The 25,229-nt window shown below is 37.1% G+C and overlaps 1 protein-coding gene across 1 annotated transcript in view; it reads right to left on the bottom strand.

The window, feature by feature from the left end:
* Positions 1-25,229, bottom strand: part of SLC25A12 (solute carrier family 25 member 12) — a 45,090-nt gene that overhangs the window by 3,108 nt on the left and 16,753 nt on the right. The window contains exons 5-15 of the mRNA XM_005484055.4: positions 23,793-23,932; positions 21,203-21,349; positions 19,961-20,099; positions 18,655-18,748; positions 18,011-18,095; positions 14,636-14,720; positions 14,029-14,187; positions 10,808-10,860; positions 10,528-10,608; positions 2,127-2,267; positions 685-823 (exon numbers count right to left, since the gene is read on the bottom strand). Of these exons, the coding sequence (XP_005484112.3) occupies positions 685-823; positions 2,127-2,267; positions 10,528-10,608; positions 10,808-10,860; positions 14,029-14,187; positions 14,636-14,720; positions 18,011-18,095; positions 18,655-18,748; positions 19,961-20,099; positions 21,203-21,349; positions 23,793-23,932 (1,263 nt within the window). The remainder of the gene's footprint in view (positions 1-684; positions 824-2,126; positions 2,268-10,527; positions 10,609-10,807; positions 10,861-14,028; positions 14,188-14,635; positions 14,721-18,010; positions 18,096-18,654; positions 18,749-19,960; positions 20,100-21,202; positions 21,350-23,792; positions 23,933-25,229) is intronic.

The following is a 25,229-nucleotide window of genomic DNA, read 5'->3' as shown; positions in this document are numbered from 1 at the left end:
TGGTGTTTCTGAACTGCAGATTCTGACACTGAATTATTCACAGTTGCAAGGCTGTGTGCAGATACTGGTTTTCATCTGCTGAGCTCGTCCTTGCTATGTTTAAATATCCACCACTTTAGTTCCTACATTTACTATTTTTATACCCCTTGCCTTTAGCAAAAACTTTTTATCACAGCTGCATATTGTCTTTGTAGTAAATTTGTTTGAGATGCTGTAAAATACTTTAAATTTCAGAGTATGGTACTTCAGCTTCTTGACAAACTAATGCCCTATTTTCAGCAATTATATTACAACAAAGTTTCTTTTCAGTTACTCCACAATCCAAACCTGGGTAAGTCATTTTCTTCTTAGCTCTTACGACCTCTCATTTTATGTTCATCAAAGATTCAAATTAGCCTTCAACTCTGAGAGCTCAGTAACAAGTAAAACCCCATTGAGACAGACAGATCAAATTTGACTACAAGTTGCTGAGCTGCATTACGCTGTTTATCCACATTATGCAAATGTAATTAGCTCTCATCAAAATTACACAGCCTCCCACTAAGGATAACAGTGATCAAATTTAGATTAAATCAGATACAATGGTACAGTACCCTTCCTTTATATGGGACTACTGAATGAATATTAAATATTACTCACTAAAAGAAAAGAAAATTACTTTTAGGAAACATTCTGCAAAATTACCTGCAATGGCTCCAGCTGCAAGGAGATTAAGCCCTCCCACATGGCCACTTTCATCAGCAAACATCATTTTACTATGAGCATAAACCGGAAAGTAGATTGCAGAAAAGGGAATGTCTCTGAGGAAACATGCTTTGGCACCCTGACACAGAGAAAAGAGACATAATGCAAATAAATTCTGGAAATAAGGCTAAAATTGATATCCAGCAAGCATTTTATCTACTACATAAACAACACAGAAAACAAAATGTCTCAGGAAACAGATGATACAGAGAACTTGAAAATAAGAATAAGGCATATCTAAACTAAGGGTCTGGAATGAGGAGGATTCAAGGTTCATGTATAATTTTGGTAACTTATACATTACATCAATCCTGACATCAGTACATAGGATAAATACTTTTTACACACTATGTGTCCAAAGGCAATGGAAGAAGTGACAGAGATCAGTCCTTATGTCTTTCTGACAACTAGGGAAACAGCAAGACCAGTCCCTGCCAGCCTTTATTCCACCAAACACAAAAGCACTACTAAAATACCAGTGAGCACTATAAGACCTCACCAAAGAAGCTGCACTGGAAGATTAGCAAAAAGAGAAAAAAACACTGCAAATTGGGTACTGTTTAATAAGGAAACACAATGGTCACGAATCTCATCTACCAAATTCAAAACAAAATCTTCAGCTCTAAAAGTAAACATGCACACTTTTATAGTATTATTGCAGGTCTGTGGGCAAATCACATACAGCAATGTTTTGTAAGTGCACAGCTAATATAACTGCTGAATTTACGTATTACCCCTTGCACTGGCAGAAGATACAGGAAGAAACACTCTTCCTTGTTTAAGGAAACTAATAGCTTCTGCTCCATTACACCTGATCTGTAATGATGGCAGTAAGTATACCTGCAGGGAAGGAATCTGTTGACTGGCATTTTGCTGAAGTACCATACAGAACAGGCTTTTTTCAGTGGAATTTATTGACAAATCCCACCACTTAACTTCTTAAAAATCTGAATCCTACTAAACTTCACTACTGTTTCACTGCCATCAAATTATTAAGACAAAGAGAATATCCTGCTGCAAAGATAACAATATAGATACAGAGATTCAAAATAAATATAAGAAAAACGCACAGGGAAAGCTAAAGAAACTTTTCACAAAACCCCGCCAAATGAAATGAGCAGTGCCAGAAGCCAGCAGGTCTGCAATACAGGCTCCCTGTAGCTTGGCATAAAAGCCCAAAGGATAGAATGGGGGAGTATTTTTTTGTATCCCACTGCCATTAATATAGAAGTGAGTTTTCTTCAGTTTTCCACTGTGGGGCTGCCCTGCAGGAAGAGATTGGTTTTAAATTCAAAAGATGTCTTTGTTTTTAATAGTTTTTGTTTCAACAGTATAGAAGTTTAGCATAAAATGATGAAGGCACTCAAAGCAGAAGTACATACCTTATAAAGACCAAGAAAGCCTAAATCTTTTATAACAGACAGAGCACTGACTCTGGGTCCTGTAGTAATTTCTCCTGCTACCTGCAACCGAATCTTTACAATCTCCAGAGGATTAGTGAAGATGACCTGGGAGCCTCCTGCCTGCAAACCCAAAGAAAAAGAAAGTAAATTGCATTGCTAGAGCATGTGGTGACATATTGACTTTTGCAATGTGATGAGTGCCTTCACTTCTCACTGCATTGGCTGATATTCTCATGTAAAAATATATGAGAGAGATTTAATAAAGTACCTGTCTGGAAGTCAAAAGACCTGGATCAGCAATCATGGGTTTGTAAAAATAGATTTTTACATATATATTTTTATAGCCCCCTGAGGTGAATTAATTCAGTTCGTCTCTGCTTTTCTCCTAGACATCACTTTCTAGAAGTCAGTTCTATGTTTAAAAGTCTATCAGATATTACAGGAAATACTAAACCAAAATAATCATTACACTTGTGCTACTACAGCATCAAATACACTTAAAGACCTTATGTTTATTCAATAATAATCCATCACCAATGTGTAGACATGCTATTTGCATTTAGAAGTGATGCTGTTTAAAAGCTAAATTTGCATTTATCAGTGTAATTTTAAATTATTAGAAAAGGTGTTTGGAGTTTTGTTTAGCAGCTTGTAATAGTCCTAAGTGGAAACAAAATATAAAATTTAAATAGGAAGACTAATATTTCAAAATACGATACTAGATAGAAACAGGAGTCATATCTTTGAGCTGGGCATGACAGATTTTACTTGAAGGAAATACTCTGTTGGCAGTGTTGAAGGACTGTCTTGCAAACTTGCTAGCAGTAGCGTTGTAAAGCTGCTTCTGACCCTGCACTTTAGCTAAAGACTTCCAAAGAACTGTGTCCCAGGTTTGAGAGACATTCAATCCCACAGCTTGGTTTCAGAGTTTTTAAACCTCTTTAGAATGACATGTTTAGATTTCTTCCTGGTTTGCTGTAGGTACTACTGTTCACTTCTGAAGAAGTTTGTGGTTCATCACAATCCAGCTATATTTTACTAAGCTTGTTATGCTCCCCTCTTCCTAAGCCACCTTTTTTAATTTAAAAATTAAACCCAGTTCCTTAAAAATTGTGGCATACAACCACTTGAATACAGCCAACTCTAGAAAGCATTCCTTGCACAATATAAAAACTCCTCTTAATTCGGATTGATTCCTCCAACCCATCAAATTTTACTGAAGTAAACAGATGCAGAACATCTGCAGTTAAAACTTTTTACCACATCTAAACTGCCCAAGCAATAAACTCTTTTTGTGATGCTGAGGGATTGGGAGGGGTGTGGTGAAGTCTGATACTGCATCTCCTGAAGAACCTGCATGGTGTTCTCTGCTAACTGACTGACAACTGATGAGCACTAATCCCTTGTGCATCCAGCACAATCTTCCTCTCTGCAGCAGCAGGCAGAATAAATGTGAGATTAGCCCTGATGCAGAGTTTAGAAACCGGCAATCTGAATTATTCTAGGCTAGTGACAAAAGGGCATTGCAACCCCCATCAGCTCCTACTGAGAGTGACCCAGCGCTTCAGCAGTGTCTGGGCTGGGGGCAAGGAGCATCAACACCTTCACTGAGCAAGCAGCCCACACTTCACTGAGCCTTTGCTGAGGACTGACAGCCTTTTACTGCAAACCCTGTTTATCACTTCACTCAATATTGACACTGAAAATCATCACTGCAACAGCTTTGCTGAAGTACCTTGACTGAAATCGTGGGAGATCAACTGCTGCTTTTGATTAATTATTTCCATTGTAGTAATTACTGTTTTTAACACTTCCCACTCAAATAATGAGTCTATACAGTTAAGCTTAATTTTATTCCCTCACTTCTTCACCTCTCTGAAAGCAAATCAAAGCTCATATTTTTGTGGACATTTGTTGCAATCATCAGGAAGACCACAAGAACTTCCAGACTTTCTATGTTCCTTGGACTTAGTGCACTGTGTTTACTCAGTTATCTGACACCACTCCTATGTCCAAAGGCATTCTTTAGACTCTCTTTACTTCTCATCTCACCTTCTCCAGCTCATACACACCTATGCATGCAAGATGATATGGCTGTCTTGCTAAGCAAAGTTCCAATCTAAATAAAATTTATAAAATTTGCATCTGGCAAATTCTGTTAACCTTTTTTTTTGTTTGTTTGCATTGCATTAAGCATAAAATAATTTCAAATGTTTACCATTTCCCTGTATCTTTTAAAAAATAATTTTGGTGGATAAAATGTTAAGCAGTGTGTTCTCACTACATAATACAATGGACCATACAAAAAAAATTCAAATAACTTTAGACTGCAACACTAAGCTAGAAATTCACTCCTTCTAGACAAATACCAGCTACCCATCTATTAAATATGTATTATTTGTTTACATGTATAAGTGAAATTCCATTTTTTATTTTTGATGTTAAAAATTAGCACACCCTGCAGAGCAGCCAAAATAACTCTTCCTATTTGCCCAACAGCCACCACAGAAACACAAATAGGCCAATTTGTAAACATTTCTATTTTCTCACCTGAATTCAATCTTCCTGTAATTAACATTTTCTTTTCCTAGGTTTACCTTTCTGTTAAAATCAGCCATAGCACTCTTGTGATACAGAAAGCAAAATACACTGAGCACAGCACATTTTAATAATTTAGTAGCAACACTAATTAGAAATACAATGTTACAAATTCTATATAGTAAAAATGGAATTATGTAATCCATCAGTATCAGAAGATGATTTGGTGGTCAGGTTATTAAGCAAAATAAAATACAAGGAAAAACCTACACTTATATTATCAGTAGAAACCCCATCAAAAAGCTCTTCAATTACATCAACACTTTGAACATTGAGTATTTACAGTGCTGACAGACTTCCCAACAGGCAGCTTTCTCCAAAAGAGCTGTAACTACCTAGATACCCACCTAAATAGCCCCTGTTAGCAGCATGTCCTGCTACCCAAGCCTTGACTTTGTCTGTTCTACTTGGAGCTTGACAAACTTTTCTGCCAGCAGTGATTTGACTCACAGGAAGAGCAGCACTGCATTCAGTGGAGTGGCACATCTGAGTTAGGTCCCTCAACACATCACAAGCACAGGCAGGACAAGCTTTGACTTTAATACAGAACATGTAATGCAAGAAAACTCCCATTTTCATTTTTTAAAGAATGAATGCAAGGGTGGTTTTTAGTTTGTCTGTGTTTTCTATTTAAGTAAAAGGTGTGACAAAGGATGTGTGAGGCAGAGGAAAGTGCTGCCTTGGAGAGGAGAAGAGCACTCTGCAGAAAAGGATGCAGAGGAAAATGACACAAAGGATCTCCAAATCAAAATGAACTGGAAGCATGTAGGTTTGCAGTACAAACCTCCACGCTCCTGTGCAAATCATTAGCAATCAGCATCATTCTTTTTCAAAGTCTCTTACTTCAGCTGTCAGCTCTGTATGTTAAATACATGTGCAAGTGTATATGCACACAGAGGTATACATTGCACTCCCTGAATTGCTTTTGGAGATGGTGCAGTAAATCTAGATTGCTCTCTCATAAATCCTCGCTTCACACATAAATTGCAACAGACACTTTAAAAAAGGTTGACAAATTTGTTTCTGAATGGAGGTTATTCATACACATCAAAAATACCAGTAATAAAAGCTTCTACTTAACCTTAATGTCATGTAAAATAACTCTACAAGGAGCAAATAAAGGAACTAAATCTGACAGCAAAGGTTATGAGAGAAAAGATGTAGTTTGAGATCCCACAGCAAAGCCCCATGACATGCCAAAGGCTGAAGGAAATACACAAATGACCCTGCAACATGAGACCTCTTGCCCTTTCCAATTCCACCCGAGAGGCATATGCTCCAAAGGGGAGAGGCCTACTTCAAGCCCTTCCTTCCTTCCTTTTAGAAACCACCACATCCTGGACCACAACTGTGTCCCAAAGAAGCAGCTAAAATAAGATGTTACTTGAAACAGTCTTGTTTAAAAACATCAAAAGAACTTGCATTTCTTTCTCTAGGCAAAGCTGACATGGTTCATGAACCTAGAGTGAGCTTACTGTCTCTTTCATTAAACAATCATTTTCTCCCGGTTTTAAATGTCCACAATAGAAATCAAGATAAAGTAGTAAAGTTTAATTCTGCTTCTCACTTATTTTTTTAAAGCATAACAAAAGAAGTAACATATCTTCAGGATTTTGAAGGAAAAGCAGTCTGTAACTCTTTATTTTTGTTCTTGTTAAACAAAACCATCAACATTTAACATTATTTTTTCCAAACAAAATATCTGACACATACCTGTTTGCCTGATAACACCTATATGCATTTTTGTGTGTATGTATACATATATATATATATATGCATAAATATGTATGAAAATTATTTCTTACAAGTATACCAAAAATATTTGGACTGAATCTTAGATTTAATGTTTATCAAAACTTCAAAATCCGTGGTAAATTTGAATCTCTCTGTATATGTATGTGCAAACACAAACACACATACACACATCCCAACCTCTAATTATCAACGGATGCATTGCCCACATCTCCAAGGGTTCTCAAGACCCTTTCTGCCTGACACTCCAAATCATCTTTCTTCCTGTAGCATAAAGCAAAAACATCTTTCTGATGAAACACAATTCATCCATTCAAAATATTGAGCACCACACACAGCATGGGAAGAATCTATTTATTCCCACGTAACTCATAGGAATTACAGCCTAAACTCACAGTATCTCTGTCCACTGTAGCAGTAACCACGAATCATTTGCACAGCACTAGGTGTCTGCTTCAGCACTGCTTCCCAAGTGAGGAAGAGCAGCTCCCTAGAGCACCCTGCCCTTCACCATGCACTCACATGTGCCATGCATGTAAGCTGCTCTGGGAAGCACAGTCCGTACCAGGCATGGGCTCGCTGCCTCCCAGGCCTCTGCTGGGATAGAGGAAAGCATTGCCAAAGCTTCACTCATTCTCCCTGCAACTCACAGCTAATGGGAGCTGAAAACTTCAGGAATGCAGGTTAATCACTGAATTACAACAGAATTTAATTCAATTAATTACAGTAACAGTAGGGAAAGAAATTGTTTGCTCTGAACATGTGTAAATATGGACAGTGCTGTTAATGATTAACAAACCAGCATACTGCAGGCAGGTAGGAAGATGGGATATCAGTTTCATCCATCAGGGACAAGAGCCCTTTCATTGACAGGTACGACCTGACTGCTGTAACTGAGCTGGCCAACATAGCTGCTCCGCAGTTTTCAAATACAGCTACAGCTTGAGAGCAGCTGGGAGTATTTGGGCTCTGACACAGCAGACCCTGCACTTCCCAGTGACATTTACATTGCCCAGCAGCAGCAGGAAGGTTTGAAGGAGCATAGGGCACGGGCTGCCTGCGGGAGGTCCCTGCCCTGCAGGGAGGAAGGAAAGACAACAGACAGGCAGCTGACCACACGAACAGGCACTGCCTGGGAGAAGTCTTTGGTAGCTGCTGTGAGAATGACAATGTTTCTCCTTACTGCCAGCACTGCTTTACTCCACAAGCTGACAGAAGCTGAGAATGACTGGAGCCTGAGCAGTAAGATTTTGGCCAAAGTGATTCAGTCTCTCAGTGTCCGCATTTCTGGAGGAGGGCCATTCCTTTGCTGGACAGTACAGCACTGCTTCCAGATACTGCAGAGCTGAGGATTCTGGCCAGCCTACACAGGGCCTCTGAACCACCACTGTCATAATGTCAAAGGCTTCACCTGTCCTTGTGTGTGGGTCTTAGAAAACTGTAACACTGTACATAAGCTCTGATACAGCACTGCCATCCAGAGAGGAGAATTTGCCATGTCTGCTGGAACCTTTCCCAAGCTGCCTCCACTTCCTCACAAGAACTCTTTTGACTGCTGTTTGAGGACTGTGGCATGCACCATGTGCTTTTGTATACCTTGCAAGAGGGAAGGCTTTTGAAAGTATGAAAGGTCTCTGCTGTAAGCTCTGTAAAATAGCTGAAAATATGCCTTGCTCATCTTGCTTATCCACCAGCAGTTCCATACCAGACATGATCCAAAACTGCATTACTCCTGTTAATGAGGAGACAGTTCAACACTAAACACAGGCAAGTGAGGGTCAGAGACAGTAGGAAGTCCATCTCTAAGAAGTACATGTGGGAATAATGCTATTTCTTCTGATATTATGATAAGGTAAAAAAGTATGGGTTTATTTTAGCCTATATTTATAGAATACTATTAGCAAAATACTTAAGTGTTTTAAGTAACAACAGTAACAAAAAGCCACAAAAACCTGACTTACCCAAATCTAAATGCCGAAAATAATTTTGGCATATATAAAATCCAAACATTCCCACATTAAACCATCATTTTGTACTAACACAGAGAGAAGGAAGAGAATAAAGGAAAAATGAAAGGTAGCATCCCCCAAACACAAAGCCTTTTGTGCCCCTACTTGTGGCCCTTCCTTGGATGGAATTGTTGGTTGCGCCCCATAATATTTTCTAGAAAAACAGAACACAGTAACAACAGAAGTGTGATGACCAACATTATTTCCAAGCAAGTCAACACAGAAAAGAGCTGTCAAAATGAGAATGAAAAGGTCTGAGGATGAGAAAAGAGAGACTAATGTCTAATTGCCCCAGCTTTAGCCAACTGATACTTTCAGACCCTTAACCTTACAGGCTTCCTAACAAAGATTCTGCTATCCAGGAAGAAGTGGAATTGCTAAAATTGAACTAAGCAGTAGCAGAGACAAAAAAGTCTTCAGCTGGTAAGATATCAGATGATCCAGAGGAAGCTCAAAGAAACACCCCTCAGGTTGCTAAACTGGGACCAACAGTTCTATAATTTTGTTTAAAATTCTCCCAGATTGAGTGAGATTAATATTACCTTGAAAAAGGAGATGAAAATAACAGCTCAGACAGTCAGCTAGAAGGTGCTGTGTTTGGACAGACTAGAAATCTGGTCATCTTCAAAAAACACCTAAATCTCTGAAATCTTATCTGAAACTCAATTTCTCCCCAGTTTTTGCATGTTCACTACAGTAAAACAATGCAACTATTTTGAAACAGGAGTACCTGGCAAGTGAAAAAGGCTCTAATATAGATTGAATTTAGTATTACATATTTCAGTACAAAATAATAAAATTATCAGATGTTTGCCTTTAATTATGAATTTAAGCACAACACAACCACAAATGAATTCTATTCTCCATACAGATGACCTGTATTTGCTTTCTGTGTTACTGAGCTTTCCAGAAAAAGGTTACTCTTCTGCTAGCTATGCATTAGAGCTGCTTTCTCACATTTCTCAGAAAATAAACTTTGTACACTGACAGGTGAAGACTCAAGCATGTACCAGGCTGCCAAATTCAATCAGGCAGAACTATAAGCAGCCTCCCTTCAGGGCTGTTTCTTTGAATTAAAAGTTTGCAGAGGTCAACAACCTTTCTGCCCCAGGTTTTGTTGTAAGCCAAGGAGGTTTTATACCAGCCTGTCAGCCTACTCAACTGGAAGTCATTAGTGTTCTCTGCTACAAAAGAAACCCAACTCAAGCCCTAAACATATTATAGGGTTAACAACTGTCGGGGAATCCCACAAATGAAATTAGCCAACGTGCAAAACCAAAAGAAATCCAGCATCAATATCAACTCAAACCACTTACAGATTGCTAAAACATCCACTGAATTACAGCCCTCAATTTCAACACAAACATGGTTTGTTTTTTAACTGTATTTGGATGAGGGATGTAACTAGCATCTGGAGTAACATAGCTGCATTTTATACCAAATTATTTAAAAAGACAATTCACTTATACATGTTACATGAAAGGTAAGGCTATATTGTTAATTTTTTCCATCTTTTCACAACAGTAAAAATTTCACATACAGCAAGTTGAAGAGTGTATTTCTTTTCCTTCTTAAAATCTTCAGCAAGAATTAGATTTCCTTAAACCATTCTAGACATCTCCATCCCTCCCCTGAAGGAAATTTAATCATGGCTATGATCCATTCTCAAGGAGCACCTGTATCTTCCCAAACTAATGATGAATGGCAACCCAGCAGAACATATGGAAAGGGAGAACAGGGCACCCTCTTCTTCAGACTTTGTGAATGAAACCACTGCTGAAACTGAAAGTTATAAACTGGGCCAAAATAAGTTGCTTAAGCACATTGTTCCAAGAGAACTTAATTCAGAAGTAAGGTATGCTTTCCAAACAGAAACAGTACTTTTTTTAGTTCTTGTGACTGGGAGAAAAAAAAGAACACTCCTGCTCAAACTGACAAAGCACACCCATTAACTGTCATTCCAACTATTCTGGACGTGACTGAGAATCAATTTTTCCTGGGAATACAGGACAGATACTTACACAGCCTCCAGCAAGGATCTCTGCAAGCAATGGAATGGAACCATCTTTCTTGGTAAATTTGTCTCTGACAAAGTCATTAACCTAATAAAGATACAATATATTACACACTATTTTAAGTTATTCTACTTCCTTATTAATATATATCAAGTAAATCTGTAGCCATATATGTTAGAATGCTTGTAAGTGGTCATCTCTCACACATTTTAGGAAATAAATCCTGTGCATGTTAACAAACAAAAGGATGCCAGGGAGGAAAGAAAAAAAAAAAAAAGATACGTACAGTTAGCTTAATAGCCTTTTCTGGAGCAACACCTATCAGCTGTGGTAACAAGCCTATAGAAACAAAGACATCATAAGGCAACATTATCTTCCTAATAGAGAAAATAGTATTTTATCAGTGCTGTACAGAAATGCCTTTCTGCACAGGGACTAGCCTTTGAGGTGGTTGGCATTTAAGTATGGGATGCTGCTAGAGCACTGCATAGCATACCAGTATAATTTTATATTACAGTTTCTGTTGAAAATAATAATGAAATGTGTGACCAGATCTGCCTTCCTCAACTAAGTCAAGCCTGATGCTATTGCAGTACAGAAGGAAAAAAGTTTAAGGACCAAACATAAACCTTGGATATGTCTACTACAGAAAAGTTTGTTTCACTTCTTTAGCCCCTTAGCATAATTTTCCCATAAAGCTTCCAATCACTTTTTAAGATGGGACAGTAATTGTGAGATAGACACATGATTATGATAAATTATCAACTCACTTCTACTTGACTCACTAACCTGGGTTTTCTGAAGACTTGAGTCAACTAAGGGTAAGAAGATTTTCTCTTGTTCAGTTCAACATGGAAGCATGAACTTCTTTAAACCCTATAACTAATGAGCATTTTTTAATCTTACTAAGAGGAGGGATTAGTGAACAGAAACTGATTTTGGCAAGGCCCTTGGTCCTGGAAAATGCTACTACGAAAATGAACTGTCATTTGAAAAATGCACATGCACTTTTCTAGGAACTAATAGGTTTAAGAACAAAATCAGTAGATGGCAGTCTTAACTTCCAAACATAACACATCATAACAGCATCTGTTATTTTTAAACCCATCTTCTCCACGGTTGTTTTGGCATAGGTACAGATCATAAAACTTAAAAGAAAGTTATTTTTATTGGATATGGTCACTTCCTAATGTTATTCCATAGTTATGGAATATCATTTTGTCAAAAGTGTTTGCCAGTTAACTAACAAAAAAACCCCACAGCACCAAAACTGCACCAATGCCACTTTCCACTATTTGTTAAGTACAGAGAAATCATAGCTAAAAATTCAAAATTCCCAGAAGTTCTCATTCTGCAGAATTTTTTTACTACTTCCTTAAAAGGAATTCTTCAGAACAAAGGTGCCTTAATAGAAAGTGCAGCAGTTAATACACAAATGTAGTGTGTTCTTCCAACACAGTACCTTCTGTGCCATTTACAGACTTACTATGCTGAGGAAAGGTAGCTATTAAACACAAAGAAAGGTTGACAGTAACAAAAAGAAATGGTGCCCTCCCAGCCTGAATTTCCAATCTACCATGAAAAGACAATCTAGTTCTGCAATACCTATACTTAAAAAAACCCAAAACCACCAGACAAAACATTGCAAGACAATCCCCCCACTCCTTTTGTTATGTAGCTGAACTCACTGGGCACACACATTTGGTGTGCCAGAGAACCTGGGACACAGCATGGGCCAGTAGGAACCTGAGAAGAAACTTAATTAAATTCTGAAGCTGGATGCAAAGACTCATAAGTGTCTTTATTTTCTTGACCAAAAATCTAAGTTTTTATTTAGAATTATATCATTTTCAGTTTGTGTTCAATTCTGTTTTTTGAAATAGAGGAAACAACTATATTGTACCTTTATATTATGGTATAGATGTATTGTGGAATTACAATGCAATTAGGATAATCCAGCTCAGGAATACAAGAACCCAGTAACAAAGTAAACTCCACAGTAAACTCCATAAGTGTTTCTGCTGTCTAGTTTAACATACTTCCAACAGACCACCTAAATCTCTGAGTCCAAATCTTAGCATCTCGCTGACCATTAACTGTACAGTGTCAAAACAACTACATGAACTTCTTATCCTAAACAATCTTAAAAACAATTATTAAACAGGCTATTAAAAACTTTAGCAATCTAACATTCTTTCAAAGAAGAATTTTTCTTTTCAAGTGTAAAACACTGCTTTTAACTCATCAATGGAATCATCCTTGATTTCAAAGTGCTTGAGAAGGTCAGAAACAAAAATAAAATAGCAAGTTATTTTAAATGCTGCTGTGCAAAAATAGAGTGGGGGGGGCAAGAGAAAGAAAACAGTACTGTAGAATCAGTCTCATAGATGTAATTCAAGTATTTCCTTTTAGGAAAGATTTAACATCAAAAAAAGAAAACAATCTACCAGTAAGACATAATTTACACAGACTATAGCTCTTTCATTAACTTTGCACCAACATATTCCTTCCCTTACTTACTTACTTGCAGAGCAAAATCCTGAAAGACCACAAAACACTCTTTAGACATTTTAGCTCTTTCACATGTAAAAACTTCTTAGATACTGTCCATAAAGGACACTGCCCAGGGTCTTTTCTGCCAGAACACATCACAAAGCAGAACAAAATGCTGTAGCCATCACGTGAGTTTGCTGCAGCTAAAGAAGCAGCTGTGCCAATTAATAAATACCTTGCTGATCCCTATGAAAACTGTGAACTTCATAAAGTTATGGGAAATTAGAATTAAAAACAGTGAATTCAACTAAGAATCTATTCAGAAGGCTGGCAAGCATGTACCCTGTGTGCAAGTCACTTTACCAAAGTGATTAAAACTCAGCCTAATTGATAAAAAGCTGAATTCTTAACCTGTATCTTAGAGTTTTATTCTTTTTCAAAATTACAATTTTCTGAGTTTCACTGATGATATTTTAAAGTAAAACAGGGCAACATCATTTAACAGCAGAATGCAACTTCTGTTCACAGGACAAAATTATAAAGCAAGTCCGACTACCTCCAAAAGTATGAGGCACAAGATCTTGCTTCCAGTTTACAGACACATTTCCAAGTTACTGTCTTTTGCCTCTTAAAAAAAAATATTTGCCACAGAACCAATCTTTCCTCAGATGATAATTTGCTCCTGATGTCTGACCACAGCCAAAAGTTGCAATCCTTTGTGAGATTACAATTATATCCTCAACGCTTACATCCCAAAAATTAGGTCTTCAAGTTACTTAAGCAGCAAGGAGAAAAACACTAACGACAAGAAAAAATCCAGTTTTCCCCAGCAATTGTTTATGATGAAGGGTGTGCAATGGAAGAAGAATACTGAGCTCAGAAATGAAAGCAAAATTAGACATGATATCAAGTATTCTGATTTTCCTTTAGGAAACCAGCTGTTGAGGTATTAAAATAAAAAAAGGGTGACAGAAAATTACTGACTTTATTTTTTTTTTATTTTAATTCACTTACCTCTGTAAAGACCAAAAAAGCCTTCAAAACGCAAAACCTTTTTAAAGCAGTCAAAGCTGTTTTTGTACATCAACTCTCCCACGACTGAACCTGTGGAGCGCTGATTCTGCATACGAGTTTTCACCAGGTCTATGGGATACACTGCAGTAGCACCAACAGCTGCAAGAAAGCATCCAGAGCATTATTTCTGCAACATCATTGCTGGTGTAGTGTGTAATTATTGTGATGATTTTCTACAGCATTTATTTAAACACAAAGAACAGATAAGCTGGTAAGACCTATGGTATGTTGGAGGTAAGAAAGAAAAATAATGAAGGTCTCAAGGAGAATGAATGACACTGTTACATAAAACAAGGTGTGCAGGATGAAGAACACCTATCTCAATTACCATTAAAGAAACTTGTTACTAGCGTAGTTTCAAAGGACTGTGGAGGGGTTCTAGAATCCAAGTGAAAAGGAAAGAAAGGCAATAACACAACCAAAATGGTTCCAACATCCAATTTTACACATGTATAACCAAGACATCCACCTTACATGATGTCAAGTAGTCTGGCAGAACAGTGTAAAGTACCCCAAGCTTGGAAACAGAAAGCAGAATATTACTCACCTCCAGCAATTGAGCCTAAAGTGAACCTGTAAGCTGACTCAGCTATCTGGAGCCAAATAGGTCTGCTTAATTCTCCAAAAGATTGCTGTGTGAGGGAAAAACAAATGAAAAAAAGCTTGAAAATCTGCACAGGAAAGCAAAGGCATCTGTGAATTATTTTAACAATGGTACAGAAAGACTCTGATAAAAATTAGTAGCTTTATGTTCAGGAGGAAGAAGAAAAAGCAATTACTAGATAATGTCTATTGTGCCTAACAGATGAAGCACATTTTCCAAATACTTCTTCTAAAAAATATTCTTTACATATTCCTAGTTGTGCCAAACCAGTACTCCAGTATAACCAGAACAATGATGCTCAAGAAAAAGAAGACAGAAACTCTAAACAACTTTGCTATTTTCTGTTCTGTTGCCTTTGAATTTGTAAGGCATGGAACCCCCTTTTGACTCAAATAAAATTCAGTATTTCAAAAGGAATTCACAGAATATCTCACAGACAGGCTCCATCAGCACAGGACATATTTTAAGCTGACATTCCATTAATGCATAGCACAAGTATGAGATTTCATGTCTTCAAAACAGAAGACAAGACTTTTCCATGCAGTGCTAATTTACAGAGCAATGCTGACCTCAGTCCTTTCAATTACATACACTATTATAAATGTGTTAAGTATTCTAAATAATACAGTCTGCACAGAAAATATCTGCAGAGACTCATAATTATGTTATTAAATGGCTATTAGAAACAAGGTAAACTGAACTGATTAACAAGACATGTTCACAAACTTGCACTATAAAATATGTAAGATGGGGCAAGGTTTCATTCAAACACAAATAAGACAATTAGAGAGAAATTGATGTTATACAGTATAACCTGTCTGGGCTAAGGGGCCAAGATATTAATTGTTAAATTCCACAGTAAAGCAGATACTAAAGTCCACTTTCCAAACACAAATCTGTTTTTCCTAAAAGCACCCTGTACTGTTAGCAGATGTGCTTCTGCCAGGACAGCTGCAATGTCCGGAACTCAGATGGATATTAGGAATTTCACAGAATTCCCACACACACACTTCCCAGCTCCCTGTCCAAGGCTACCCAGCCAGGGTAGCTCAGCTCAGGGGAGCACCACAGAACGTCAGCACCTGCCTCAGCACAGCCTGCTCAGGGCTGGGGCTACACTGCTGAGCAAACCCTGCCCACACTGCAAAGGCGTAACACGGCACACACACCACACAGGACAGCCCATGAGGTCAGCATGAGATCATTACCTGTAAAAAACCATGGATTATATTTGATACCCTTTTTCCACAGAATAAAAAGGTACAGCTAAAACCACTTCCCTTCACAAAACACTCTCCTCCCCCACAATATAGCTTAACAGAGAAGAATAGAGAAATTCTAGGTAGCACAAAAATTACACACTGCACATGCAGACCAGTATAAAAAAAGCATAAATCAAATGCACTGCCTTTACAAGCAATGGAAGCAATAAATCCAAAGAATACCCTCATTATTGTAAAACCACTATGCTTTCCTATTAAAAAAAAAAACAAAAAAACCCCAAAGGATAATAAAACCAAAATAACCACGAAAATAAATTATAAAATTCAGATACATTTCTTTTGATTCATGTAAATAAAAGACACATGCTATAATATACTCCAAAAAGCCTTAGAAGCAGAACTAGTTCTTCATTCCACCGAAATTTTCTCCTAGCTTAGCACACCTGCTGCCTTTCAGCTGGTTTAAGATTATTCTTTTTGCTCGAAGCTTCACACGGTTCTCATCAAAATCCAATCATTCCATTTAGACATTAATCTTAGTGAATGCATCACTGAATGTTAAAAATCAAATTCTTTCTGAAGGAAATGTCACTTTTATATTATTAAATAAGTGTTCACAAAGTTTTCAGTTTACTTGTGTGTTCAGATGGATATGTAAATGAATGTAATTAATGCTATAGCTTTCAAATCATGAATATTTATAAAGAGAAAATTACTGTAGCTGTCATCCCCATAGGATATTCAGCTGCTAAGCTTTAAAAAAATCTTACACAATGAAAAAAATTGACAATAAAGTAAACATGGTTGAAAGCAGGCTAATTTTCATTTCTACCAAATCTATACAGAGTGATTTTATGTAAAAATTTAGATTTTTCTTTACAAAGGGATTTTTAAATCACATAAAACTGATTACAGAATTGGTTTCATTTCCCAGGGACAGCTGGACCACACTGAGATGATATTTGCTCTTCATGAACTGATATCTTTCATTTTGTCAATACACTTAATTTACTGTTCACTTAAGATAAGGTCTAATAAAAGACTGCTCCTCATAAACTAAATAAAATGAAATTATTTTGCTTTCTGGTGTCTGGTTTTAACACACAATCTAGAATAAGATGAAAATATAATGTACTACTTCAAGAGTATGAAAAGAGTATATTCTGCTCTAGTGATGAGGGAATCTTATCAGTGAGCTCATTTTGAAAGGGTGCCAAGCTACAAAGGTAGTTCTGGGAAGTGAAGTCAGTCAGTATTTTGTCCACTCAAGGAGGTGAGTACAAGGAACACATTTATAAGCTTTACGTTTAATATTCGTATTTTTTACTACCTGTATTGAGATTGTGTGGCACAGCTGGGGCTGGGGGATACAAGGGTGGCTTTGTGAGAAGCTGCCAGAAGCTTCCCTCATGTCTGACAGCACCACTGGCCAAGGCCACGTCCATCAGCGGCAGTGGCAGCACCTCTGGGATAATGTATTTAAGAATTAATGTATTTAAGAAGGGGGAACAAACCCTGTGCAATGGCAGCTGGTAAGAGGAGAGAGAACACATGAGAGAAACAATTCTGCTGGTACAAAGGTCAGTGAATGAGCAGGAGGAGGTGCTCCTGGCACTGCAGCAGAGATTCCCCTGCAGAGCCTGTAGGACCCCACACAGGAACAGGGGGATGCATCCCAAGGAGGCTGCAGCTGCATGGAGGGCCCATGGGAAGGTAAAAATCCTGAAAGACTGCACCACGTAGGAGGGACACACACTGCAGCAGTTTTTAAACAACTGGGCTCCACAGTAAGGACTCACACTGGAGAAGTTCATGGAGGGCTGTGCCCTGTGAAAAGGCTTTTCAGAAAAAAATGTATTCATGGTAAGGAATCCAAGTATCCATACATGCTCATATCTGAACAGGCCATGCTGACATGTCATACCTTGTCTAGTCACATACAGTATCTAACAGCCTGCCCCATTTCTATCCTTACAGCAACACACACAGCATGCTCCACTTGGCAGGAATCTGTATAAAGTGCATTATTCTTATTTTTCATTTGCAAGTACACACTAACATTCACTCAATTTCAATTTTTTTTTCTTCTACCCACCTGCCTCTGGAGCTCTGCCAGGTTATAAGGCAATGCACCTTCAGCCAGTGGTGCTATTCTCTCAATATCTGCCAAAGTTAAGCGCCTTTACACAAGGCAGAGAAAAGGAAATTATGGTTAGATAAAGCATCAAACTTATTAAGTACAGTATTCCTGGCCACACCCCACAAACTACATCTGAGTTTAAAAAAAGACACTTGTCATATCTGCATGCAGACCTAAGAAGTCTGCTACATTGCATTAAAGAATGCTTGGAGACGATGGGAACATGGATTATTCAGAAGTAAGTTCTTCAGAACTAGTAATAAGGAATATAATACACAAATGAAACCATTTCTAGCTATTTCTGTGTCAGATTTTGCATGCATTAAAGATCCATGCAAAACATCAACCAGTGCATTTTGTAGCCTTTTGGGAATATTGTATTTTTCTACTTCATATGTATACCTATAATACAACAATTAATAATTGTGATTGACATGCACAATTCACTTACAAAACCCATGAACAAAACAAAATCAGTTTACATTGAACAAATTATGGTAACAAACACAAAACCCTTTAAAATTAGGACAAAAGTAAGAGCTGACAGAGAAAACACAAAAATCATGATTGCAAAATGATGAAATTCATTATTATGTTACCCAGTAACACTGTATAAGTCTGTAAGTTGGTAGAGAATGTCTATTTCCAGTGGTGTAATTTGTCCAAAGTGGATTGCAGAGTGTGTAAATTCCTCTGGATTTAAAAGGGAAAGAGAAATACGACATTTGTATTATTTGTCAAATCTCCTCTTTGAATCCTTTCAAATAACTTTAAAAAAAAATGAAGTCTATCACCAAGAATCAAAATCCATAATGCAAAGGGAAAAGGTATCTTTAGGAGAACATCTATCCTAAAACAGGCCTTCCCAAGACACACCATGTCTGACTCCACAACTCTGACTTATGGTAAATATTCACCAAAGATAACAAAAATCCTCAAATTAGCAAGCTTAATAAAACAACACCTACAATTTGTGATTCTTGCTTCTGAACTTCTGCAAAACAGAATATAACAGAAAAGTGCTCCATTATTCACAGCTTTAAGGGCAACTGACTCATCTATTCCCATCGTGTCCAGAGTTCTTCCTCTCATAGCTCTGAGGGACTCCAAGCTTAGATATTCATCTGGCCAAATTACACAATATGTTTATGGCATAATTGGCAAGCGGCAGTTAACGAGTCTGAGCAGTGAAAACACAGCAGCCTTTTTTCTCTGTACAAATCCAAGCAAGATGTATTTATGCATCTGTACCAAAACACATTGCTAGGCAATTTGTTAGGATTTGTTAGGACAATTTGGAGGATGAGAACAGTCCTTTTATGCTTTTCTTTAGGGAAAAATATGCAGAGCATATGAATATATGCTAAACAAAGAAGAAAACTTGGCATGCTTTTTACCACACAATGGTTTGACTGGTCCCATCCATACAGGTAGTAAAACTGGTGATAAAATCTGTTATAAAATGGCTTCAAAAGCCCTCTGCTTATGTCTGTGACAAGACTGAAATACGGCAACCTTTCACATGCACAGGGATTTGTTACATACTGACTGGCATCATCTAGATATAAAACCACTCATATTTTCAAACTTAACCCACTCCACCACATTCCCCAGTAACTTCCTATCTCTAAGCAACAATGCATCTCTTTCAAGGAGCTGTAAAATCCTCAGCATTATACTGACTTGCAGTTACTCATTCAAACAATAACTCCTGCCAGAATCTTCTCTTTAATGAACTAACTGAAAATACTTACTAACCTGTGAGGATGAAAATCACCCACAGCTAAAATAAACACTTTCCCAGTGGCCATAAACTGACTCCTGACTCACCTTAACCCATGTCCATTGCCAATTACAAAATGGACAGAATTAAAAAATTAATAAACTGTAGGAAATGTATCTTACCTTTTGTGACTTCAACATCTCTTCTTGTACCTGCTATATTACTGTATATCTTCCTAACAAGATCCATGTTATTCAAAAGGGCATTAAAGGCATTGAAAAAGGAGAAGCTGACCTGATGTGATACAGTTCCACCAGCTACCTTTAAAAATTAAATGAAAACAGTTAAGTGCCTTAAGTACATTTACATCTTATTACAATCACAGAAACACTCATTTGAGCAAATTATGAAAGAATTAAAGATATCTTTCTATTCCTGTAATTTTACGATATTTTTAATAGAAACATGAGGGGAGAATTATTTAACAGGATACTATTTTTGTGGTAAAGATTGAACACTAGGAAACAATTAGGAAATAATCATGTAAGTAGGTTATTGCTGAAGTTATCTGATAGACACATTGAAAGTGCCACCAAGTAATCTTCTGAAAGAGAAATGCATGCAAATGCAAACACCTTTAGGTAAAGGCGCGAAGTGATTTCTTGCATCACATACATCAATGACCATTTACAGCAAGTCTGAAGTTAGTAGATACTCTAGATTTTATAGAAGACAGTATGCCTTACGAGTAAGGCAAGGCAAGATTTATAGGTAAGATAGTAAGATAAAAGTTATTACTTTATCTTCTATATAAATTTCATTCTTATGTAATTTTCATACTACATAGTTTCAGATTATAACTTGTATGTTATTACTTTACCTACAGATCTTGCCAAACTATCAGGGCTGTAACCATTCTACCTCTAGAATCTACATACTGATTTTCCAAACTCTGATCTGAAAAAGAAAAGAATGCAAGAGTATATAAAAGGACAAAACTTTAAGTAGTCTCCAGCTCCTGAGATGTCATATATTCAAATATAAAAATTGGATGCTTTTGTCCTAAATAATTTCCATTGGATTTGATGATTTTAAGGTATTTTCCTATACGGTTCTACAATTCTATGATTATTTCTGTACCAAGTACTTTGCCCTGCTGCTCTGGTGGAAAGCACAGCAGACTAACTCAAACTGCTTCCAGCAGCACTTTAAACATGCAAAGCACACTGCCAACCTTTTCACTCCTGCAGCCAAGGAATGCTGCCATGTTTCACCCTGCCCACTCCATTATGAAGCTGATAATCTGCAGCACCGAGGTAGTGAGTGATAAACAGACAGAAGACAAAGTAGGAGAGAAGCTGTGCCATCTTCAAACATCACAGCTATTAAACACTAAATTCAAGGCATTTTTTGTTAACACTTACTGAAACTAAATTTTCTTCCACAAATGGAGTTAGCATATGGGAGCGAATGGTAACCATGATCTCATTGAAGTCCAGCCCAGTTATCAGACCACTTTTACTTTTGTCCTTCAATGCAAAGGCTTGTCTTGCATGCTCTGACTGCAGCTCCTAGAATGAATATTCAGAGATAGCAGATTAGAAGCAAATTCTGTAACCCACTGTTCACAAAATGTTCACTTATTTCATATTCTTATGCTCCAAGAGGTCTGTGCATAAAGACAATAGTGTAACTACAGCTTCAACTTCAAGGCCAGCTCAACTAAAATAACAAGTCTGCATACTGATTTAATCCACAGATTCATTCCTCTGTCAAAGAAAAGCCTCAATTCAACTGTAAAGAAATATGCACTTTCACTAAATGAGTTAAGAAATTAACTTCACATACCCATGTCCTGCCTGCTATCTATTCCTTAATTAAATACTTAAGTGCTAGAAAAACTTCTTGTATTGATCTTGAAGACATAAAGTGAGGTGATCTCTTACATATCCAAGATGAAATATGACTGGGCTATTATATACTAACTCACTGGAAAGTACTTGAAAATAAACAGGAGGACAGTGAAAATTATATAATATGGATTTAGATTGCCCCAAACAGCTATCTCCCATAATGTCACAAATGGTCACTCATTTCAGACAATTTAAAACTCCCATACAAACGGTAAAAACCTTCATACAAAGATCACTGTGGTAACCTAACCTCAAGATAACAACGATAGTTGTAAATTCTATGTCCAGAAAAAGTTGTTTCCTTCTATTCAAGCAAACAATAAAGCCCATTCAGCTGTCATTCAGACCTCTAGAAGCCACTAAAAAAATAACCACGTTCTGACAGACAGTAAGAAGAGGGCAAACCATCTAGCTTATATCACCTTTACAATAATATCTCAACTCTCATAACCTCATGAACAACATTTTCTAGATCAAGGTACAACAAACCCACTCGATTCAAGTCCCAAACCCCAGAAGATGGTGTTAGACCAAAAGAGAAAAACAATCTTATATAAAAAGAAGGGATAAAAATACCCAAATTGTGTTCATACTGAAATTACTGCAACCCTTTTTTTTTAATCGTACAATGACAGTAAGAAGCTACTGTATCTTACATGGCAGTATCTTGGAAACACGAACATAAAACCAGAACAGACATTTTATCACTCTGCTCTTGGAAGCACGTGCAGAGTAGGGCCATAAAAATGAGATAGGACTGGAGCCCCTCCACTATGAGAAAAGGCTCAGAGCTGGGGCTGCTTGGCCTGGAGAGGAAAAGAGAAGGCTCCTGGACGACCTTACTGCAGCCTTTCAGTACTTATGGGGGGCTTATCAGAAAGATGGTGACAGACTTTTTAGTAGGGCCTGCTGTGACAGGACATGGAGTAATGATTCTAAACTAAACAAGGGTGGTAAAGCACTGGAACAGGTAGCCCAGGAAGGTGGTAGATGTTTCATCCCTAAAACCACTCAAGCTCAGGTTGAATAGAGCTCTGAGCAGCCTCAACTAGTTGAAGACATCCCTGCAGATTGCAAGGGGATTGACTAGATGACCTTTAAAAGTCCCTTACAACCCAAAATATTCTGTGATCCTATGAGATATTTTTATTTTCTGCAATAATTACAGATTATGTCAAAGCACATCTATCACTCCTTACTTTTAAGACAATACACACAAAACTTTTCTTGCATCAAAGGCAGCTCCAGAAGTACAACACCTATTTTTCTTCCCATCTACTAGACACGCAATTTTAAGTTATATAACAAGGTGGTCATTGTATGTTACTTCATGGAATTCAGTGCAATTACCAGCAACTCTGTGAACTTCCTTTCCATGAATTACAATGTAAATTTCTCCTAATTTGTTCTTCTTCCATCCTTTATAGATGACATTTTCCTTTCCCTCCTTCTAGTATAATGTTCAGTTCATAATATGTTTTAACTATAACTTTTTGGCTTAGCACAAAGTGCAACTCAACAAGTGAAATTCTTTAAAGCTCAATCCCTAAAGGGTAGTTTAGCAACATCACAGGAAATCAGATTTTACCTCCTGCAAGCTGACTGCATTTAAGACCAAACTCCCAGTATGTGTGTGGTAGCATGCATGCCAGTGAGAGAAAAAAAGTGATAAGTATTGGAATGTTTATAAAAATAAAGAAATGGTACAGAACCAAAAACCTCTATAGGGCAGTTTTAATGGTCAATAATAACAGGCTATATTCAGAATGCTAACTTTCTCTGGTAGAGTTTAGTTTTGCTATTGAATTCCCATGACAGAAAAAGCAGACCCTCAACCCAGTTTAACAACAATCAGTAAAAGAGTTATTTTCATAAACAGTATGTTTTGTCCCATTCTTTTAAAGGATGGTATTCAAGTTATGAGTACACACTGCTTACAAAATCAGTATGGAGAAATAACAGTTCATCATTAGCTGTCAGGATTAGTATCAGATAAGGATTACCACTACCAGAATAAAGTCAAAATTTATAATGGTATTAGCATATTACTAAAAGTTAAATGAATTTCAGTTCCCGATTTGGAACAAGGTTAATAACTGACCTGAAGAAACTGAGTGAACTCTGAATAGTTAAGATGCTTCTTCCTGTTATGTCCAAAATGCAGTCGAATAAACTCACAGTCCCAGTTGAACGGGATTTGAAGATGAATAAGAGTTTGTTCAAATATTTCTTTGACATTTGCTTTGGGGAGGGAAAAACAACAGGTGAGCCTTGGGGTACAGTAAATCTACAAACATTCCAGAAGGAATACAAAAAAATTATGATTTCAGCAGCTGTTTAAGAAGTGTTTTACCTTGTTAAAAATAATTGCTAACTAAACCTTTACAGACCTGTAAAAGAACACATTTGAGACACAAATGATACTTTTTGTATTACTGCATAAAACCATGGAGTGCATGTTTTATTTAGTTTTAATTAAGAAGCAATTTCCCTCATACATGACAAATAAAAGTGATTTTGCATTCTGATATTAAAATCAATAGTGGTTCTCTGTCTCTGCTAGGAGTCAAATTAAGCCCTTTATCAAGAGCACAAATACCTGCACTACAATCTCAGGCAATATTTGTCATACTAAGTATGGTTTGATTGAAACTTGATTATTACAATCACACTGTCTGAATATGGCTATTGAAGATAGGTATAAGAAATGACATCTAAAACATATCATTAACTCAGCAGAAAGCACGTTATTAGATGCTTTTGATAAGGCCTTAGCACAAAAATCAAATCCTATAAAACATAATTGGTAGTCTCAGTTATTAAAATGTTTTAAGATAAGTGAAGATAGAGATGTCCTCCTTTAAATGAAGTAAAGAAAAAACCTGCCATTTCAGATAGAATTCTCCACATGTACACTGTACAACTGAAATCTCAATGCTAAACATATCATCTGAATTCAGGCAAAAACCTCATCTGAAAAACAGCATGCATTATTCATACACAGCATTGCCATGCTGCAAAACAAGCCTGCTTTTTGTGCAGATTATCAAACACATGAACTGTATAACAGGACATCTACCCATAACACATGAACACTTTTCAAAATTTCCCTCACAGTACCTGAAATGGTTTATCAGCCTAGAATCTGTTAACAGCAAAATAAAATGTGGCACACAGTTAAAATTTAAAACAAAATACAAAACATTCTAGCTGATAACGCACCTTTTATACATTTAAACAGTTCTGCAAGGCAGAATGCAGTAAGAACCTTAATTATCATTTGAGAACTCTATCAAGACCTATGTACTTGAAGTAAATGTATTGCTTCCTTGCTAAAGGACTACTTGATTCATTCATAGTTTCAATTCTGTAGTCTATTAGTTCTAGTGCAAATCTAGGAAATCCACTACATGTTTTTATCTTTTCAGTGAGAAAAGGAAAGCAAATGTCCTGAATACATGTCTCTAAAGAGGTACAAAATCAGATTCCTCGGCTAGGTCACCTTCTTCACAGTTAGACTGAGATTACATTTTCTCAG

The sequence above is a fragment of the Zonotrichia albicollis genome, chromosome 10 (genome assembly GCF_047830755.1).
Source record: "Zonotrichia albicollis isolate bZonAlb1 chromosome 10, bZonAlb1.hap1, whole genome shotgun sequence".
In the NCBI taxonomy this organism is placed as follows: domain Eukaryota; kingdom Metazoa; phylum Chordata; class Aves; order Passeriformes; family Passerellidae; genus Zonotrichia; species Zonotrichia albicollis.
The sequence above is the reverse complement of the archived record's forward strand: the minus strand, read 5'-3'. Positions and strand labels throughout refer to the sequence as shown.